This window comes from Pelodiscus sinensis, chromosome 1 (assembly GCF_052426305.1).
Source record: "Pelodiscus sinensis isolate ZL-2025 chromosome 1, ASM5242630v1, whole genome shotgun sequence".
In the NCBI taxonomy this organism is placed as follows: Eukaryota; Metazoa; Chordata; order Testudines; family Trionychidae; genus Pelodiscus; species Pelodiscus sinensis.
Genome location: NC_143052.1, coordinates 10271082 through 10292005, shown reverse-complemented (window position 1 = coordinate 10292005; position 20924 = coordinate 10271082). Strand labels below are relative to the sequence as shown.

The following is a 20924-nucleotide window of genomic DNA, read 5'->3' as shown; positions in this document are numbered from 1 at the left end:
GGTTTATATCAAGACTGGATGTTTTTCGTAAGACGTATGCTCTAAGGATCATTTCTAAGGGTATGTCTATACTACCCCGCTAGTTCGAACTAGGGGGGTAATGTAGGCATACCGCACTTGCAAATGAAGCCCGGGATTTGAATTTCCCGGGCTTCATTTGCATAAACTGGGCGCCACCATTTTTAAATCCCTGCTCGTTCGAACCCCGTGCCGCGCGGCTACACGTGGCACGAACTAGGTAGTTCGGACTAGGCTTCCTAGGATTCCTAGTACGAACTACCTAGTTCGTGCCGCGTGTAGCTGCGCGGCACTGGGTTCGAACGAGCAGGGATTTAAAAATGGCGGCGCCCAGTTTATGCAAATGAAGCCCGGGAAATTCAAATCCCGGGCTTCATTTGCAAGTGCGGTATGCCTACATTACCCTCCTAGTTCGAACTAGGAGGGTAGTGTAGACATACCCAGAGGGAGGTCTCTGGCCTGTATTATATGGGAGGTCAGGCTAGGCCAGGGGTTCTTAACCCAAGGGTTGGAACCAGGATAGGGTTTCAAAGTGTCGCATGGCAGTTCCTGTCCCGTGGGGCTGGCTGAGCTCACCTCCCTGCTCCAGCCACTGCAACCTCTGGGACATGGGTGGCGTGTTAAGGGCTGGCTGGGGGACGCTAGCTTCTAGCCCCGCCCCTTCCACTCAGTGCCCTGCCCCTTCTGCGCCCCCTGGAACCCAGAGCCCTGCCACATCTGCCGGCCCTGTGACAGGCTGGCTAGTACCTGCGCAGCTTCCCCCTCCCCAGCCTCTGAGTGCCCAGAGCGAGGGAGTACAGCACTGCCACAGCCAATCCAGCCCTGAGTGCCAGGAGGGAGAACGTATGACCTTTTGATTTGGTAGCTTATGTTGCTGGCTCTAGTGATGAATTGGCTTCTATAGATATGTGGGCAGAGTTGGTACTGCGGCTGCTTGCAGGGCTGGGTTCCTGGATGCTTATGATGTGGTTGTGTAGCATGGTTACCGGAAAGAATTTGTTTCAGGTTGGGGGGTTGTCTGTAAGCGAGAATAGGCTTTTCTCCCACGGCCTCTGCGAGTGAGGGATCATTTTCCAAGATGGGTTGTAGACTGTGTATGATGTGTTGGAGGGGTTTGAGTTGTGGACTGTAGGTAATAACAAGTGGAATTCTGTTATTTTCTCGTTTGGGTCTGTCTTAAAGTAGTTCATGTCTGGGTACTTTTTTGGCTCTGTCAATCTGTTTTTTCACTTCTCCAGGTGGGTATTTCAGTTTTAGGAATGCTCTATAAAGATCCTGTAGGTTTTTGTCTCTGTGGGATTGGAGCAAATTTGGTCGTATCTTAGGGCTTGGCTATATACAATAGATTGAGAAATGTGTCTGGGATGGAAGCTGGAGGCATGAAGGTAAGTGTAGTGGTCGGTGGGTTTCTGGTATAGAATGGTGGAAATTTGTCCATTATTCAACTGTACTGTAGTGTCCAGGAAGTGGATTTCTCATGCGGACTGGTCCAGGCTGTGGTTGATGGTGGGTTAGAAGTTGTTGAAATCCTTGTGAAATTCTTCAAGTCTCTTTTTTGTGGGTCCATATGATAAAGATGTCAGGGTACGTCTATACTAGTCCCCTAGTTCAAACTAGGGAGACTAATGAGGGTGACCGAAATTGCTAATGAACCCCTTACTACAGCCATGGAATGAGGTTTAACTGTTAATTCGAACTAAGGGTTTTATCTTGGAATCCTGCTTCTCTTCTGCATGTAGATACGGGCAGTTACTTCGGGCTAGTCAGTTTCCAAAATGGCGACCGGCCGGGAATATGCTAATCAAGCACGGGATATTTAAATCTCACGCTTCAGTCACCCTCATTAGCCTCCCTAGTTCAAACTAGGGGGTTAGTGTAGACGTACCCCTCATTGCTGTAGGGTAAGTAAAGTAGTGCTATTAGGGGGCGAGAGCTGAGGAAACGTTCAAGGTCAGCCATAAAGATGTTGGCATATCGTGGTGCCATGCAGTTGCCCATGGCTGTGCCACTGACTTGGAGATACAAATTGTCTCTGAATTGGAAGTTGTTGTGGGTGAGGACAAAGTCGCACAGCCCTGTAATCAGGTGTGCAATGCTGTTATCGGGGATGGTGTCCCTGATGTCCTGTAATCCATCTTCATGTAGAATGTTGGGATGTGACTAGACTACATCCCTCTTTTGACAGAGGGATGTAAATTAGGCACTTCGAAATTGCAAACGAAGCCGGGATTTGAATTTCCAGTTTTTCATTTGCATAATCCCATAATCTTTTGAAAAAGTGCTATTTTGAAAGTAAAACCGCAGTCTAGACATGGTTCTTTCGAAAAGGGAAGTCTTTCTCGAACCACTTTGGGGGCTAATACCCCCCCCCCGGGTGCAGCAGTGATCTGGCTGCTCCCCTAAAATCCAGTAATGTGACAGCACCCCTTATTCCTCCTGCCTCGGGACCACCTGGCTGTAAGCCATCCTGTCTGGACCTGACCTAACCCAGGGGAGGCGGGAAAAAGGCTTCCATTTTTGAAAGAACCATGTCTAGACTGTGGTTTTACTTTCAAAATAGCACTTTTTCGAAAGAGCACCATGACGCAATTATGCCAATGAAGCACGGGAAATTCAGATCCCGGCTTCATTTGCAATTTCAAAGTGACTAATTTACATCCCTTGTCGAAAGAGGGATGTAGTCTAGACATACCCTTGGTGTAAAGGGCTTCTATGTCCATAGTGGCCAGGATGGTATTTTCAGGTAGATTACTGATGTTTTGAAGTTTCCTCAGGAAGCCATTGGTGTGGCGGAGGAAGCTAGGTGTGCTGATAGCATAGGGTCTGCAGAGGGAGTTGATATAGTCAGATAATCCTGTGGGGGGGCGTGCCAATGCTTGAGACGATGGGCTGTCCGGGATTTCCAGGTTTGTGTATTTTGGGTAGCAGATAGAAAGCTCCTGGTTGGGGATTAGGGAGGGTGTTAGTGTAAATTTGTCCTGAGCAGCATCAGAGAGCTTCATGAGCAGTTTTTTCAGGTTTTTTTGGGTATTCCTTAGTAGGGTCACAGGAGAGAGGCTTGTAGAATCTGGTATTGGTGAGTTGTCTGTTCACCTCCTGTTCCTAATCTGTCCTGTTCATGATGACTACAGTGACTCCTTTGTCGGCCACTTTGATAATGATGTTAGGATTGTTTTTGAGGCTGTGAATAGCATTGCGTTCTGCATGACTGAGGTCGTATGTCATATGTTGTTGTTTGCTGACTATGTTTAGCTCGAGTGCTTTTGCAGAAGCAGTCGATGTAGAAATCAAGACTTTCGTTACGTCCTTTAGTGGGGGTCCACATAGCAGCCTTCCTCCTGTGGGATTGGCAAGGGGAAGCAGTAAGGTCAGTGTGTCGTACATCTGTGTATGGTTGTACTACAGCCTACCCAGCCCCAGAGTGCCTGGATGGAGAATGTAATAGAATCATAGAATACTGGACTGGAAAGGACCTCAAGAGGTCATCGAGTCCAGTCCCCCACCCTCATGGAAGGACCAACTACTGTCTAGACCATCCCTGACAGACATTTATCTAACCTACTCTTATAATATCTCCAGAGATGGAGATTCTACAACCTCCCTCGGCAACTTATCCCAGTGTTTAACCACTCTGGGTATGTCTACACTACCCCGCTAGTTCGAACTAGCGGGGTAATGTAGGCATACCGCAATTGCAAATGAAGCCCGGGATTTGAATTTCCCAGGCTTCATTTGCATAAGCGGGGCGCCGCCATTTTTAAATCCCCGCTCGTTCGAACCCCGTGCAGCGCGGCTACATGCGACACGAACTAGGTAGTTCGAACTAGGCTTCCAAGTTCGAACTACCGTTACTCCTCATTCCACGAGGAGTAACGGTAGTTCGAACTAGGAAGCCTAGTTCGAACTACCTAGTTCGTGCCGCGTGTAACCGCACGGCACTGGGTTCGAACAAGCGGGGATTTAAAAATGGCGGCGCCCGCTTATGCAAATGAAGCCCGGGAAATTCAAATCCCGGGCTTCATTTGCAATTGCGGTATGCCTACATTACCCCGCTAGTTCGAACTAACGGGGTAGTGTAGACATACCCTCTGACAGTTAGGAAGTTTTTCCTAATGTCCAACGTAAACCTCCCTTGCTTCAGTTTAAGCCCATTGCTTCTTGTTCTACCCTCAGAGGCCAAGGAGAACAGTTTTTTTCCCTCTTCCTTGTGACACCCTTTTAGATACCTGAAAACTGCTATCATGTCCCCTCTCAATCTTCTCTTTTCCTAGCTAAACAAGCCCAATTCTTTCAGTCTTCCTTCATAGATCATGTTGTCTAGACCATTAATGATTCTTGTTGTTCTTCTCTCGACCTTCTCGAATTTCTCCACATCTTTTTTAAAATGTGGTATCAAGAACTGGACACAATACTCCAAGTGAGGTCCAATCGGTGCAGAGTAGAGAGGAAGAATGACTTCTTGTGTCTTACTCACAACACACCTGTTAATGCATCTGTGGGAGGTTTCGCCCCCGGGGGGGGAGGCTTACGTCCGCTCCCCCTTAGTCCTTTTCGCCGTTGTTGGCCGCACGCGCCCGGCCCGGTTCTGCGCAGCCAGTTGGGCGAAGGGGGTCTGGGCCCGCCCTCGCTCCAGACCCCGACCCAGGGCCCTAAGGTCAGGAAAAGAATCCCCACCTAGCGGGGGGGAGGGTTGAGCACCCTAATGCCCCTGCTCTCGGGGTCCACGTCCCCGCCCTGGGCCACTTCTTCCCCCGGCCTAACTCTCCTCGCCCCCGAGGCCTTCTGCCCGGGCCCCCGCCCAGGGCCTCCAGTACCTGGGCCCTCCCGCTCGCTGCCAGGGTGGGTCCGTCTCACCGGTGTCCCCCCGCTCGCTGGTCCGGGGCGACCTTTTAAACTGCCCGCCGGTCGCAGGCAGATGACGTCACCCCACCCGTCGGCCTCCGGCCCTCCTTCGGGCCGGCCCGCCGGTGATGTCACCCTCGTGGCCTCCTCCCCCCGCCCCTTGTCTGTGCCGTCTGCCGGCCCCAGCTCGTAACCCGGCCGGTGTGCCTCTGCCCCCGCTCGGGGGGTGCGGGCGGCTGTCCTCGCCGCGCTGGGGGGGTCTTTCCCCTGCGGCCACGGCGTCCTGGCGGTTTCCGGGAGGGGCGGGGCTATCCCGCCACAGCATCCCAGAATCATGTTTGCTTTTTTTGCAACAGCGCCACATTGTTGACTTATATTTAGTTTGTGGTCCACTATAAGCCCTAGATCCCTTTCTGAGGTACTCCTTCCTAGACAGTCGTTTCTCATTCTGTATGTATGAAACTGTTCCTTCCTAAGTGGAGCACTTTGCATTTGTCCTTATTAAACTTCATCCTGTTTACCTCAGACCATTTCTCTAATTTGTCCAGATCATTTTGAATTATGACCCTATCCGCGAAAGCACTTGCAACTCCTCGCAGCTTGGTATCATCTGCAAACTTAATAAGCGTACTATCTATGCCAATATCTAAATCACTGATTAATATATTGAACAGAGCCAGTCCCAAAACAGACCGCTGCGGAACCCCACTTATTATACCTTTCCAGCAGGATTGTGAACCATTAATAACTACTCTCTGAGTACGGTTTTCCAGCCAGTTATGCACCCACCTTATAGTAGCCCCATCTAAGTTGTATTTACCTAGTTTATTGATAAGAAGATCATGTGAGACCGTATCAAATGCCTTACTAAAGTCTAGGTATACCACATCCACCGCTTCTCCCTTACCCACAAGACTCGTGATCCTATCAAAGAAAGGTTATGGTGTTACTACAGCCTACCCAGCCCTGGAGTGCTAAAAGGGAGAATATGTGGTGCTGGCTTAGCCCCCCACCGCTGCCCAATCCTGAGTGTATTGGGAAGGAAAGTGCAGTGCCTCCACACCTCCTGTAGCCCTGGGAAGGCAGGCAGCATAGCCCCAGCCCCATGGAGCCCTGTGCTACAGTTGAAGCAGAGGACTGGGGGAGGAGTGTGGATGGGACCATGACTGGATGTTTGGGCCACCCATGTCCTGGGGTCCCAGAGCCACTTGGGGTTGCAAAGTAGAAAGCCAAGGCTGGCCAGCCTCACAGCACAGGAGCTGCAAGAGCAGCCAATGTGGGATGAGAGCCAGGCAGGACCTGACCAACCTGAGGGGCAGGACGTGAGTGAAACCATCCCAGGGCCTCCACCGCCAGACTATTTACTGTGTCGCAAGAGGCCATAAACATTTATAAATGGGTCCTGAGCCTGAAAATGTCAAGAACCACTGGACTAGATGATCACAGTGCTCTCTTCTGGCTTTGGAACCTATGAATCTAAACAGGACAAAACTATTTATCTGCACAGAGGAAGGACTCCTCTTTTTTGAACCTGAGTGGTAAGATGTGACCTTTCTAGCTTCTGTTTTAATTTTCTCACCATAGCAGTTTCCTTCCTGGGGATCTCAGCAATTTTCTCACATAGACATTGGGTGTAAGCTTAACCATCAGCAAGAAACCATACAGCTCAGCCTAGCTGAAATTGTGGGGGAAATGAACTTTCTAAGTATTTTCCCTTATTGGCAGACAGTTGCTTTGGGAATTGTTTCCTGTTTTAACATACAGAATCCTCAAAATGTGTATACTCTAAAAGCTTTTCTCTTTAAAAGCAAAAGCAATAAAGCAAGGGAAATCTGAGAATAAAAACAGATCAAATGCTATAGTTTGGTAACGGGTGGCTGACTAATCTTAATTCTTGGAACCCTGTGTGACAGTCTTCTGAAGCGGTAAACGCAGAGCTGAGTAAGTGAATCTAAATTAGCCAACAATTTGATGTCCACATAAATGTGTATAGCTGAGACTAATGTCCTCATTCAACTTATCTCTACTTAAAAATATATTATAGCTTCTGGGAATGACAGAAGGCTCAGTAAACTGTCCCAAGTTCTGGGTTGCAAGTGGTAGAATGATTTAATCCAAGATCGTCAACTCCGAGACTCACAAAGACATGTATGTCATGACATTCTAATTGTCAAAAGTGACATAGAAAGAGAACATAATATACTGTACCTTACATATGGTACGTGTGACCAAGTGAATTATCCCACTCTTAAAATTTTCCATACTCTCTCAAGGTACTTCTACACAGCACCATTATTTCGAAATAACTAGTGTTATTTCGAAATAACTTAGTCTGTGTCTGCACAGCAAGCAGTTATTTTGAAATAATGTTGAAATACTGTCACGCTGGAGGACTTCTTATTCTGACTCCTGTAACCCTCAGGCTGCGTCTAGACTGGCATGATTTTGCGCAAATACTTTTAATGGAAAAGTTTTTCCATTAAAAGTATTTGCACAAGAGAGCGCCTATACTGGCATGTGCCTTTGCACAAAAGATTTGCTTTTGCGCAAAAGCATCCATGCCAGTGTAGATGCTCTCTTGCGCAAGAAAGCTCCGATGGCCATTTTAGCCATCGGGCTTTCTTGCGCAAGAAATTAACGTGGCTGTCTATACTGGCCCTCTTGCGCAAGAATACTTGTGCAAGAGGGCTTATCCCTGAGCGGGAGCGTCGGAGTATTTGCGCAAGAACCACTGATTTTGTACAAAGTCAGTGTTCGTGCGCAAAATCATGCCAGTCTAGATGCACCCACATTGTATGAGGAGCAAAGGAAGTTGGAGGAAGAGTGCTCTATTTTGAAGTAAATGCTGTGTAGATGCTCCCAATTTCAAAATAAGCTATTTTGAAATAAGCTGCACAATTGACGTAGCTCAATTTGTGTCGCTTATTTCGAGTTAAGCCCTGCTGTGTAGACACACCCTTAGTCTCTAGACACTAGTTGATAAAGGGTGTTATACCCAGGATAGAGCTTCCTCTCTGACTGGCTCATTTCTGTAGCAATCTACAATATATAATATTATGTTACATTGAATAAGGCCATCAGCAGATTCCTGGACGCAAAGTCAGTCACAGGCCTTGCTAAAGCCAGTAAGAGTGCCAGCCATGCTCTTCCAGGCTCAACATCAAAAGCAATCAAGCCGTTTTGTCTAGTATGAAAAGATGGCAGATAACGTGGGGGGGAACAGCAATCGCAAGCCATATGACACACCAGAGCAAAGTTGTGTAGACAGAGAGCTTGGTTACAGAGAGTGGTGGAGGCAGAAATCATAGACTATGATCTTGAGCACAGGCAAAAAGGCAGGCTTCTTGGGTGCAAAGACAGTGCTTCTTGAGCAGCGTTAGAGATTTCGAAGTAAGGAAAATACCTAGTGTTGTTTACTTCTACTGTGTTCTGAGAACAGACCTTGGTACATTTTATATATATAAAGAAGATGATACCACGAATATACCATCAGTTTCTCTTCCTATTCTATTGTCTATAAGCGCTTATCATGGTAGTATCTAAACTTCTTCCAGTAGGGTATTAAGCAATGTGACTAAGATGTATCACATGTTGTTGGTTTTCTCTTTCTCTCCCCAGGGGGATGTGTGTGCAGAGGGGTGCTTCACTTTGGCTGGGGTTTTGTTATTGCTGATTTTTGTGTGAGGGTGAGTGTGCTGGGAGGAGGGGGAGGTGTACTGGTTTGGTTTGGGGGGCGTTGCTTGTTGAGAACAGAAACAACCCTGTGTACGTGGGGGAATGGTCTTGCTATTGTGGGGAACTTTCCTGGTTCTTACACTACCCCAGCGAAATGGGCTAGTGAAAGGATCCAAGTCCCTGCTCCCATTTTCTTTACCCCAAGGCCTTCCTGACCTCAAGGGCTCCTCTTCCACTTCCCTGCGTGTAACCCCAACAAGGTGGGGCCCAGGATTCCTGAAGGCTTGACCCCTAACCTTGTTGTCACCTAGGGCTGGGGATGGATGTCCCCACTCCAGAGTGTTCTCCGGTGATTCCATACAGTTAGAGAGCGTGTAATTGAATGCTTGTAAAGCCATATCAAATTTCAGAGGTTACATGACTATTCGATAGTCCCTGGGGGTGGGCCAGCAGCCAGTGCGCTCCCAGCCCCACTTCCAGGGAGCTCCCTGCCATTCTGCACTGCTGCCTCTGTATTAGAAGCAGCAGCATGAGGGTGGCAGGCGGGAGCCAGTCCACAAGGAGAGCCAATTTAAAAAGCAGCTTCCCATGCAAACCAGCTCCCACCTGTTACCTCGCACTGCTGCCTCTGATACAGAGTCAGCAGTGTGGGATAGCAGCAGCCCTCTTTAGGAGCTTGGACCCCCCCCACGGATGGGGCTGCTGCCAAGGTCTGTCTGCGTCAGGCCCAGGCTCACCCCGTGGGACTCTGGAGCAGGCTCTGTCCATGGGGAGCTCAGACCACTGTGGACAGGGGCTACTGCCATGGAACAGCCTCTGTCTGTGGTGAGTCTGACCTTGCTGTAGACAGAGGCTGCTTCATGGCAGCCTCCCCTGTCCTGCCCCCACATCCCCTCTGCACTGCCGCCTCTGATAGAGGCAGCAGCATGGGAGAGCAGGCAGGACTGCAGAGCTGGTGCTGGGGGGAAGCCAGCTTTTAAGTCGGCTCCCCCAGCACCGGCTCCTGTCTGCTCCCCGCTGCTGCCTCTGTAGGAGGCAGCAAGGATTGGGGGGAGGCAGGTCTGCTGAACCAGCATGTGTGGAAAGCCATCTTAAAAGCTGGCTCCCTGCATGTATCTGCTCCCGCCTGCCCCCCTCACTCTCTGTGCTGCTGCCTCTCTATCAGAGACAGCAGTGAGGGGCTTCTTGGATAATTGTCTACATGTTGACATCCCTAGTTCAAAGCAAATACGACTTATTAAACAGCAATCAATTTAAAAAGAGAGAATAGGGGGAAATGGAAACACTTCCTGGAAATCATCACTCCACTCTATGGCAGGAAGGCTTCACACCCAGTGTCTCTGGAATATCAGGGCAGTTCGCAGTCTGTTCCTCGTAGGTCCCAGGCCTCCATCTCAGACCCTGGCTGTGGTGCTGCGATGTTGCAGGTCTGACACTAGCTGTGAGTGGCAGGACCCTTCTCTCCAGCATTGGCCCCTCCCCAGTCTGTCCTGTAAGGCCTCTTGGCTGGTGGAGTCGCCCTGCACTAGACCTCTACCCGGGTCCCCTCCAGCTACTCATCACACCCAGCTCCAGTCCGGGTTCCACTCTCTGCTGTGCTGCCTCTAGCTCCTGGGTTGCTTCTCTGGCCCCTCTGTTTCTGGCTGCAGCCATGGATCTGCTGCTGGGCTGTCTCAGTCTCTGCTCTCTGTGCGGTGGCTCAGGATCCGTGGCTGCATAACTCCTCTTATTTCAAAATAACAAGTGAAACGTCCACACTACCAGGCCCTGGTTATTACTAAGGGCTGGTTATTTCAAAATCTGTACTCCCGCTTTCCACGAGGAATAAGGCTTGTTTCGAAATAGCTATTTCAAAACAGCTGTATTGTGGATGCTCCACTGCTGCTCTTTCGAAATCACGACTCCCCAGAGTCATTCAAAGGAATTACTCCCCAGTGCTTCCTGGGGCTCTAAGTCAAGGTAGCGCATCCACATAAGGGAACCTGCCTCCGACTCATTTCCGAGTGGACACACTATTTCAAAATAGTTATTTTGGGAGTTATTTTTTTTTAAAAGTTATTTGGAAATAATTTCCTAGTGTAGACATGCTCTCTGGCTGCCATGGTTCCTCTCCAGCTTGGCTCAGGCATCTGCTGTCTCCTAGTTCAGCCCCACTCAGTCTGATCCAGAAAATTCCAGCTCACAAGAGAGGAAATTCCAGCTCACGCGAGGGCAGGACTCTCCCAGCCTCTTCACTCACACACTGGCCTACCCATCCTGTCGAGCAGGCTGACCTGAAGTGCTGGTCTCTTCCCATTGTCCCTGGGGGCTGTCAGTCTTAGTTTCCTCATTGCTCACAGACCCTTCCTCTTCCCTTTGATACTGGGAGTAACCAACCAACCGCCCCCACACTGAGTTTTAGTAAGGGGCCAACAGTCCCCTTACACCTGCAAGGCCATGAAGTGGCTGGCTGCTCAGGTCAAAGGGACAACAGTTACATACAAAAATAAAACTACAGTAGATTTCCGATAATCTGGAACCTATGGGATTTAGGTGGTGCCGGATTATCAGATATACCGGACTATCAGGAGGTACTATAAGCAGGTTATATATATACTATATATATTATATACTGTATATAAAGTGTTCTTAACCCTTTTTATTGTGCATACTGTATACAGTATACTGTAATGTTTTAGTTTTTTAAAAGCTTTTTTACCCTTTTTGCTCAGTTCAGCTGCTGCCGCTGTAACCTTGTGACTCATTTTTTTGCCGAAGTTCACTCACTAGGCTCTTGCCATTTTGATGCCGGATTATCAGGAGTGCCAGACTATTGGATGCCGGACTATTTGAGTTTTACTGTATTTCACAAGAAAGATTTTCAGATTGCGAACTCAGCACCTCACAGTTAGGAAGTCAGGCCTTTTATAGCTCTCCTCATAGGGCATAGCCTCACTGAACAGTCACTTCTTGGTCTTTAATTCCACACGGTGAAAGAACGCTGCCCGAGGTATATGTGTAGAGCAGGGGTGGGGAACCTAAGACCCGGGGGCCAGCTGCAGCCCCCCGCTTGCCTGGATCTGGCTCTGAGGCCCCCTCCACCCCAGCATTAGGGAGCCCATACTGGCACGCCACCCTCCCCCCCACCACTTCCCCACAGGGTTGGTGCACACAGTCTACTAGCCTGGACCCCCCTCAGCTCTGGTATGCTTGGGGAATGTGTGGAGTGTCTTTCTCGTCTCAGTCATGGGCCACGTCAGCGAGGGTTGGGGTTTTTTATTTGTTTGTTTGGGGAGGTATTTTTTTGCTTCTCACGTGTATGCAGCCCCTGGCTGATTTTTCTGTCGGTGAGCACCCCCCCCCACCACCACCACCTTGTGTAGATGTAAAAGGAACAGTTCTATGCCATCTTTAGCCCAGAAAATTGCTTTTGGGGTAAACACACTGTGTTTGAAGAGAGGGAATTGTGTAAGCCAACATTCATGATTTTACCATGACTCTACTACTTGGGTTTTTTTTTTTAACTCTGCATCTTGAAAGCCTGATGAATAGATGCCACCTCACAAATTTTCCATTATTCAGAGAGGCTGCCGTGTCCTGTTATGTTAATGGGGCTCACGCCAGCAAGTTGGTCACCATTTTCCCATAGCCCATATGCATGTAGAAGTGAGACTGCCCTTAATAAAGCTGGCTGCCACCTCCCCCAGTTTTCAGTGAGACAGAAGCCATGGTCACAAGGCAAAATGGCTGCTACTCCATGGTTCTGAAGGGTGGATGGGACACAGGGAGTATGAGGAGCAGCAGAGACACTGTGGAAAGTGGACGAGGAGAGTGATGTGGATCCAGGAGGCAGATTTAGGGGTTGCAGATTTAGGGGAAATGGATGGAAGGACCAAGGGGTTAGAGGAGAAGGAGCAGTGGGAAGCAAGGGATTTGTGTGTAGGGGATGTGTGGCACTATGTACCTCAAAGCAACATTCTGCAACCCCCTTATTCACCATAGTCATATAATTATGGTATGTTTCACGCAAGGATGCCTTGTGTGGTATCGATTTAAAAGCCTTGTTCTGTTGAACATGAATATCCTAATGGATTCTTTGTGTGGTTATGAAGTTTTGCTATGTGTGTGTTCCCGAAATATGTTAGTGGGACAGAGGGCTTGGAAGTTCCACAATCCAAGTGGCACCCCAGGAATCCCATCACAGCTGGATGCTTCCCCGTGCCAGGCAGATGGTGTCCAGGAAGTGTTGCTTCTCGTAAAAGTCTGAATGAATCCCATATTCATAGAATCATAGAAATGTAGGGTTGGAAGGGACTTTGACAGATCATCTAGACCAGCCCCTGGAACTGGGGCTGGACCAAGTAAACCTATACCATCCCTGACAGGTGTTTGCCCAGTCTGCCCTTAAAAATCTCCAATGATGGGCATTAGAAAGATTTTTCTAGTATGTAACCTTGTTGCAGATTAAGCCCCATACTTTTTCTACTTTCAGGAGACATGGAGAACAATTGAATAGTCATCTTTATAACAGTCCCTAACGGAGCTGAAGGTTCCCCACAATCTTTCTTAAGACTAAATATGCCCAGTTTTTTAAACTTTTCCTCACAGGTTAGGTTTTCTAAATTTCCTGTCATTATTATTGCTCTCTTCTGGACTCTCTCCAATTTGTTCACATTTTTCCTAACATGTGGCACTCAGAACATGACATAGTACTCTCTCTGAGGCTTCACCCACGCTGAGCAGAGCAGGACAATTCCCTCATGTGTTTCACATGCAGCACTCCTGAGAATACGCTTCAGAATGATACTAGCCTTTTTTGAAAATGCATCACAGTATTAAGAGACAAGGTAAATATGAGGTGAGTGAGATAATACCTTTTATTGGACTAACTTCTGTTGGTGGGAGAGACAAGCTCTCCACATTACAAAAGCTCTTCTTCAGAACAGACATGGCTATAACATCACATTGTTCACTCATAGTTAGTCAATTTGTGATCCACTCTAGTTCCAGATCCTTTTCAGCAGCTCTATTGCTGAGCCATTTATTCCTCATTTTGTAGCTATGCGTTTGACTTTTCCTTCCTGAGGGTATGTCTACACTAGAAAGTTAGTTCGAACTAACGGACGTTAGTTCGAACTAACTTTCCTATGCGCTACACTAGCGCTCCGTTAGTTCGAACTTAATTCGAACTAACGGAGCGCTTAGTTCGAACTAGGTAAACCTCATTTTACGAGGACTAACGCCTAGTTCGAACTAGCTAGTTCGAACTAAGGGCTGTGTAGCCCTTTAGTTCGAACTAGTGGGAGGCTAAGGCTTCCCAGGTTTCCCTGGTGGCCACTCTGGCCAACACCAGGGAAACTCTATTGCCCCCCTCCCGGCCCCGGAGCCCTTAAAGGGCCACGGGCTGGCTACTCACTTTGTGCCAGTTGCAAGGCTGCCAGCACCCGTGCCTGCACAGCCTGCACCTGCCACACCATGAGCCAGCCATCCGAGGGCTCCCAGCCCTCCACTGCTCCCCACGACCAGCCTGGCGGCTCCCGGGAGCCTGCCCGGGGGCGCACAAGGCGGGCGCCCGCCTGGTCAAGTGCGGAGATCGTGGACCTCATCGAGGTTTGGGGGGAAGCCTCAAATGTCCACGATCTCCGCACTAGCCACCGGAACGCGGCCGTCTATGGACGCATGGCTGCCAGCCTGGCCGCCAGGGGCCACCAGCGCAGCCGGGAGCAGGTGCGCTGCAAGATTAAAGACTTGCGGCAGTCCTACTCCCGGGCCTGCCTGCCAGGGGCTGACCCGGAGGCCTGCCCCCACTTCCATGCCCTGGACCGCCTCCTGGGGGCTCATGCCGTCCCTGCCCCCCGGGACGTGATTGACCCCGGGGCAGAGGGACCGCTCCTGGACACCGAGGAGGAGCAAGAGGGCTCTGAGAGCCAGGAGCCTGCTGCCAGCCTTCCCAGGACCCGGGACCCCCGAGGCACCCCACAGAGCCGCTCGCCTGCATCATCAGAGGCCGGGGAGGCGTCCACCTGTGAGTACCCTCGTGTTCCCCTTATGTGTACGGGGGGCTGGGGCGAGAGGGAGCCCCGGGACCGTGCGCCTGGGCCTTGCCCACCACGGAGCAGCAGCTGGGGATCCTGCAGGGGCCCTGGCCTTGCAGAGGGGAGCTGGGTTTCACACACCTGGGCCCCTGGGGTAATTGACCGCTGGTCTTCTTGCACCACAGCTGCAGCACCAGGGACTGCAGGGCGCACCACACCGCCTGCAGCAGCCGCCCGCGCCCGGGCAAGCAGGACAGCCAGGAACCAGGAGGACTACCAGAGGCGGCATCTCCGGTTCCTGGACCGACAGCTCCGTCTCCAGGACCACTGGGTCCAGGAGGACCTCAGGCTGCGCCAGAGGAGTCTGGAGGCCCTGGAGGAGCAGGGCCGTGCCCTGCGAGGCCACCTCCAGAGCCTGCTAGACCGCTTTCCATTTCCTCCTCCCCCTGCTCCCCCTCTTGCTCCCCCTCTTGCTCCTCCTGCTCCCCCTCTTGCTCCTCTTGCTCCCCCTCTTGCTCCCCCTCTTGCTCCTCCTGCTCCCCCTCTTGCTCCCCCTCTTGCTCCCCCTGCTCCCCCTCTTGCTCCTCCTGCTCCCCCTCTTGCTCCTCCTGCTCCTCCTGCTCCTCCTGCTTCCGCTCCTGCTTCCTCCACACCCCCTGTCCTCTCTGCCCCCCCCTCCACAACCATTCCCCACCGACGCCCCCGGACCCGCAGTGTGGCGAGACGGGAGAGGCACCCAGACTCCCACCCCTGAGCTTTCCTTTCCCTTCCTCCCTTCCCTCCCCTCCCCTTCCAGCTCCCTCGTCCCAGGTTTCCCCCTCCCTTCTCCCACCTTCATTCCTCCCTCCCCCACCCCAGTTCTGTGAAATAAACAGACGTTTTTGTTGGAAAAACAGGTGTCTTTATTTGACAGTAGGTAGGGAGGGGAAAGGGGAAGGGGGGGGTAGGGTGGAAGAAGGCCCCGGTGGGGCATGCAGGGAGAGGTCAGTCCTCCTCCTCCTCCACCTGGAAGCTCTCCCGCAGGGCTTCCCGGATCCGGATGGCCCCCCGCTGGGCTTCCCGGACGGCGGCGGTGCGGGGCTGACCGTAGTGTCCAGCCATGCGGTCAGCCTCAGCCATCCAGGCTGGCAAGAAAGCCTCCCCCTTCCGCTCACACAAATTGTGGAGCACACAACATGCCGCCACCACGGGAGGGATGTTGTGCTCGGCCAGGTCCAGACGGGTGAGGAGGCATCGAAAGCGGGCTTTCAGTCGCCCGAAGGCCCCCTCCACCACGATGCGGGCCCTGCTCAGCCTGTTATTGAAGGCCTGGCGGGAGGGATTGAGGTGTCCCGTGTAGGGCTTCATGAGCCAGGGCTGCAGTGGGTAGGCGGCATCCCCCACCAGGCAGACGGGCATGTCCACGTCCCCGACCCTGATGTGGCGGTCGGGGAAGAAGGTCCCGTCCTGCAGCCGCTGGCACACGGAGGAGTTCCGGTACACCCGGGCGTCGTGTGCTTTGCCGGACCAGCCCACATTTATGTCCGTCAACTGTCCCCGGTGGTCACATACGGCCTGCAGGATGACGGAGAAGTACCCCTTGCGGTTCACGTACCGGGACGCCTGGTGTTCCGGGGCACGGATGGGGATGTGCGTCCCGTCGATGGCCCCCCCGCAGTTGGGGAAGCCGAGGGCGCCGAATCCCCGGATGACGGCATCCGGGTTGGCGAGGCGGACCACCCTGCGGAGCAGCACCCGGTTGATGGCCTTGACCACCTGCGGAGAGAGACACAGCAAAGCGTCAATCAGTGGGGCGCCCGGGTGGCTGGGAGCGTGCGTGCCCTGGCAGTGCCCCGCGCCCCACTCCCGGAAGCAACCCCCCTGGCGGCGTGTAGTACGGCCGGGACAGCCCGACCCCTCCGGTGCGGGGCGCTTTCGCCTCCTCCCGCCCCCCCCTTTGTCCCTGGGGCGGCCCATCCCCTCCTCGCAGCCCCCCTCCCCCCCGGCTCGGTGGCCGACGAGCGCCGTACCTGCATGAGCACTGCTCCGACAGTGGATCTCCCCACGCCGAACTGGTTCCCGACGGATCGGTAGCTGTCCGGCGTGGAGAGCTTCCAGAGGGCGATGGCCACCCGCTTCTGGAGGGGGATGGCGGGCCTCATGCGAGTGTCCCTTCTTTGCAGGGCAGGGGCGAGCCACTCGCAGAGCTCCAGGAAGGTGTCCCTCCTCATCCTAAAGTTCTGGGTCCACTGTCGGTCGTCCCAGCGCTCCAGGACGATGCGGTCCCACCAGTCGCTGCTGGTGTCCAGACGCCAGATGCGGCGGGGCACGCCGGTGCCGGGGCGCCGCCGCGGCTCCTCCACGGCCCCCAGGGCGGCCAGGCGGAGAGGCAGGGGGCTGACGTTCCCCAGGTGGTGCCAGGCAGCCTCGAGCCATTGCTGGCAGGCTTGCAGCAGCAAGTCCAGAACGTGCACCAGAAGGTGCAGGGCGAGCCGTGGCTCCATGTTGCCACCTGCGGCGGCCCCCCCGAAGGGAAGCACCGACACAGACGGGCACAGAGACCGACGCTTTGCTGTCCCTCGGCGAGGTTGGCAAGCAAGCAGGAAAAGCTGAGAACCGGCTGTCCAGGGGGGGTCCCTTTAAGCACGAGCCTCAGATAGCCTCAGACAGCAGCCACACAAAGCAACTGCTGACCTGATGCCCTGCCAGAACCGGTTTCAGCTGCCCTTAAATGCCCCCCTGCGTCCAATCAGTGTGGACGCGCTAGTTCGAACTAGCAAAACGCTAGTTCGAACTAGTTTTTAGTTCTAGATGCGCTAGTTCGAACTAGCTTAGTTCGAATTAACTAATTCGAACTAAGTTAGTTCGAACTAGCGCTGTAGTGTAGACGTACCCTGAGTGTGGTACTTTGCACTTAACTTTATTGAATTTCATCCTGTTGATTTCAGACCAATTTTCGATTGCTTAAGGTCATTTCTGAATTCTAATCCCATCCTCAAAAATGCTTTCAACCCTTCCACTCTTGAACATTTTTTAAGTATACTCTGTGCCCATTATCTATATTGGTTTTACTGTGACATTATCATTTATCTGATTGATTGATACAAGCTCTTACACAGAAACATTGTCACTATAGAGTCATTTCTGGAATATTACATGAACTTTCCAGACTTTTTTATTTAAATACTTAATGAAAGGAAATTACATTACACTAACGACATTAGCTACTGGTTAGCTACCCACTAGCTAACACTGACTAGTTATCTCACAGCTATATGTCATCAATACTTTTATTGCAGTACTATAGAAATATATGGATTTATTCCTGTTATCTTCTGCTGTTTCACACAATGTCTAAGATCTGACACATTCCTCTGCACCCAGTTCAGCTAATTCAGAATTATGTAACATTCTTTAATATGCATATCTGTAATTCTTCCATACAAAAAAATAATAAAAGTTCTATGAGCAAGTGTGATCCATGATGCATTCATCAAGTGAGTGGTTTTCAAACTATTAACCATTCAGCCCTTCTCTTATCAAAGGAAATAAACTATGAAGGGAGAGACTTAAGACAGTAATTGAGATGGATGGCAGTTCCCTTAACTTAGTGAGAAGGTATGGAATCTCTATCTAAGGAGTCAGTGAGAAGCATGCATTTCTGTGTGTATTGAATGTTAATTTTTTTTTACCTGAAATTATCACACTCGTGCACCTACACACACGCACGTGCACAAACACTGGGAGAGCAGAGTAGAACTAAAAAGCCAAAAAGCCAAAGCCAAAAAGACTAAAATTGATTTGATGGTTATATCTCATGATTTTGGGAGCCAATCTCATGATTTTTGCTTTCTTGAGCTTGGCAATATAGCTAACTTAACTCTCAACACATCAGCTAAGGCCTTACAGTTGTATAGCTGTTAGTTCCTTATCACCTCTACCAGAAGGCTCCCTTTTATACAGTACTTAATAATGTGGAATCATACCTTTTACATGGATATTACAGCCCTAGCACTTCCAGAGTTTTGGTGACATTCACAGGCCTCCACAGGATTTACTATGCCATAAATCTATCCAATCCTGTATCCTCCTTCCAACTTTGTCCTTTGCCTGATACTTCCAAAAGAGACAAAAATACCCTCATCCAATAAGTCACCTAACAAGTTATACAATAATGAACATGGGAGAGGAAGAAAAGGGGCATTTCAGCCTGATCTCTGTACATTCAAGACCCTTAGTGATCTCATCCCATCTACATTAATGAACTCATTTTCTTCTACTTCTTTGCTCATTTCCTATGATTCTCTCAACCTTGCTCTTAGCTTTGTGCCTTCTATTATGTTGCTCCCTGAGCTCTGAACAAACCCCTCTTTTTCCTTTAAGCCATCCCTCTTCAGAATAATCTTCTTGCATGAATATTTGTATGTTGTTAGTCCTGGCAGTGGCAGTTTTAGACCTTAATGTATAATAGATGTTGCACACAAAATTAGGCAAAAAGACTTTCTCCAGTTATACCTTTCTTCTCAAGATTCACTTGGGGGTCATAAAGTTGTTCGAAACTCTTCTATCTACATTTGGTCCTGCTTCAGTGCTGTGGGTAGACTAAATGACTTCTTGAGGTCTGTTCTAGCCCTACATTTCTATGGTACTTGGGTGTGGAGAATCATAGAATCATAGAATCATAGGACTGGAAGGGACCTCAAGAGGTCATCGAGTCCAGCCCCCTGACCTCAAGGCAGGGCCAAGCTCTGCCTACACCATCCCTGACAGATGTCTATCTAACCTGTTCTTAAATATCTCCAGAGAGGGAGATTCCACCACCTCCCTTGGCAATTTATTCCAATATTTGACCACCCTGACAGTTAGGAATTTTTTCCTAATGTCCAATCTAAACCTCCCCTGCTGCACTTTAAGCCCATTACTCCTTGTCCTGTCCTCAGTAACCAAGAGGAACAAATTTTCTCCTTCCTCCTTGTGACACCCTTTTAGATATTTGAAAACCGCTATCATGTCCCCTCTTAATCTTCTTTTTTCCAAACTAAACAAGCCCAGTTCATGAAGCCTGGCTTCATAGGTCATGTTCTCTAGACCTTTAATCATTCTTGTAGCTCTTCTCTGTACCCTTTCCAATTTCTCCACATCTTTCTTGAAATGTGGCGCCCAGAACTGGACCCAGAACTGAACACTGCTATAACCTGTAAGGAAGGAAGAATTCATCGTGAAATCATTGCAATGCACACTTAGGTTCCAACATCTTCATCACAGAGCCACATTATTATCACAAGGAACAGTTAAAGAGAATATAATTAAATCAATCCAAGATACTTTCAATTAAATCTCTTGCTAACTAAGAACAGTAGGATAATGGAACAAACTGTCTAGGGAAGTCATGGCCTTTACTGCAAGTTTTCGAAAGAAGGCTGGATAGCCCTCTGTTTTGGATGGGTTGGATCAATGGTTCTCAAAATTTGGGTCTGGACGCCAAATCCTCCATCTTGGAAGGGAGTTAGACTAGATGTAGTTCCTTCTAACCCTATGGTTCAGTGATTCTATGATTGTATGCTCAGTAAAGAGGATTCTAACTCCTTTAGGCTACGTCCGGTATCCCAAAATAGTTATCCTGCATCTTAACAGCATGCCCGCTAGTTTGAAATATAATGGACTTGCTATTCCAATGTCCCTGTATACCTCATTCCATGAGGAGTAAGGGACGTTTCAGAATAGCGAGTTATTTTGAAATTTGGCGCTGTGTAGACAGTGCCAAATTACGAAATAAGCTATTTCAAAATAGCGTCAAAATAAGATATGCAATTTTCACAGCTCAAATGGCATAGCTTTATTTTGAGCTATGAGTACAGTGAAGATGTACCCTTAGAATCAAGAAAACTTAGTAATCTTGGGGTTAATCTCTTTCCTGTGTGAAGAACTGCAGTAGGAGAAGCCACATTTTAAAACTGTTCTTTTCAGCCTTGTCTCTGATGCAGGATTTGGGGCTTGTTTTGAAGGAGCTGGTTGCAGCTCCACAGTTAAAGTGGCGTTGAATTTGCACTTTGATATTGAGTTCTGTTTAAATCAGTGTTTCTTAAACTGTGTTCCGCAGCACACCGGTGTGCTGCAGAGAACATAATTCAAACTGGCTGCCCTTAAAGGGCAGGTAACCTTTTTTTTTTTTTTTTGCTCAATAACTCCCCCAACCATTTTTTTTCTCAGTAACTTCCCCTATGACCTTTTTTCTCCCCAACTTTTTTTTTTCTCAACAAAAAATCCTTGGTATTCCTCATAAAAAAAAATATTGTTTGGTGTTCCTCAGTCTTAAAAAGTTTAAGAAACACTGGTTTAAATTGTTTGGCTTCCATTACAAATGCTCTGAGGTGACTCTGGGCAGCATTTTACATG

The 20924-nt window shown here is 49.8% G+C and overlaps 1 protein-coding gene across 1 annotated transcript; it reads left to right on the top strand.

The window, feature by feature from the left end:
• Positions 1-13678: 13678 nt before the first annotated feature.
• Positions 13679-15408, top strand: LOC149525535 (uncharacterized). The gene is made up of 2 exons (XM_089778194.1): positions 13679-14539; positions 14735-15408. The coding sequence occupies exons 1-2, from the start codon at positions 13990-13992 to the stop codon at positions 15301-15303; spliced, it is 1119 nt and encodes a 372-aa protein (XP_089634320.1). The 5' UTR covers positions 13679-13989; the 3' UTR covers positions 15304-15408.
• The last annotated feature ends 5516 nt before the right edge of the window (positions 15409-20924 follow it).

Coding starts and splice junctions, on each gene's coding strand:
- LOC149525535 (XM_089778194.1), top strand. CDS start 13,990: ATGAGCCAGCCATCCGAGGGCTCCCAGCCCTCCACTGCTCCCCACGAC. Junction 14,540..14,734: donor GGCCGGGGAGGCGTCCACCT/GTGAGTACCCTC, acceptor CTTGCACCACAG/CTGCAGCACCAGGGACTGCA.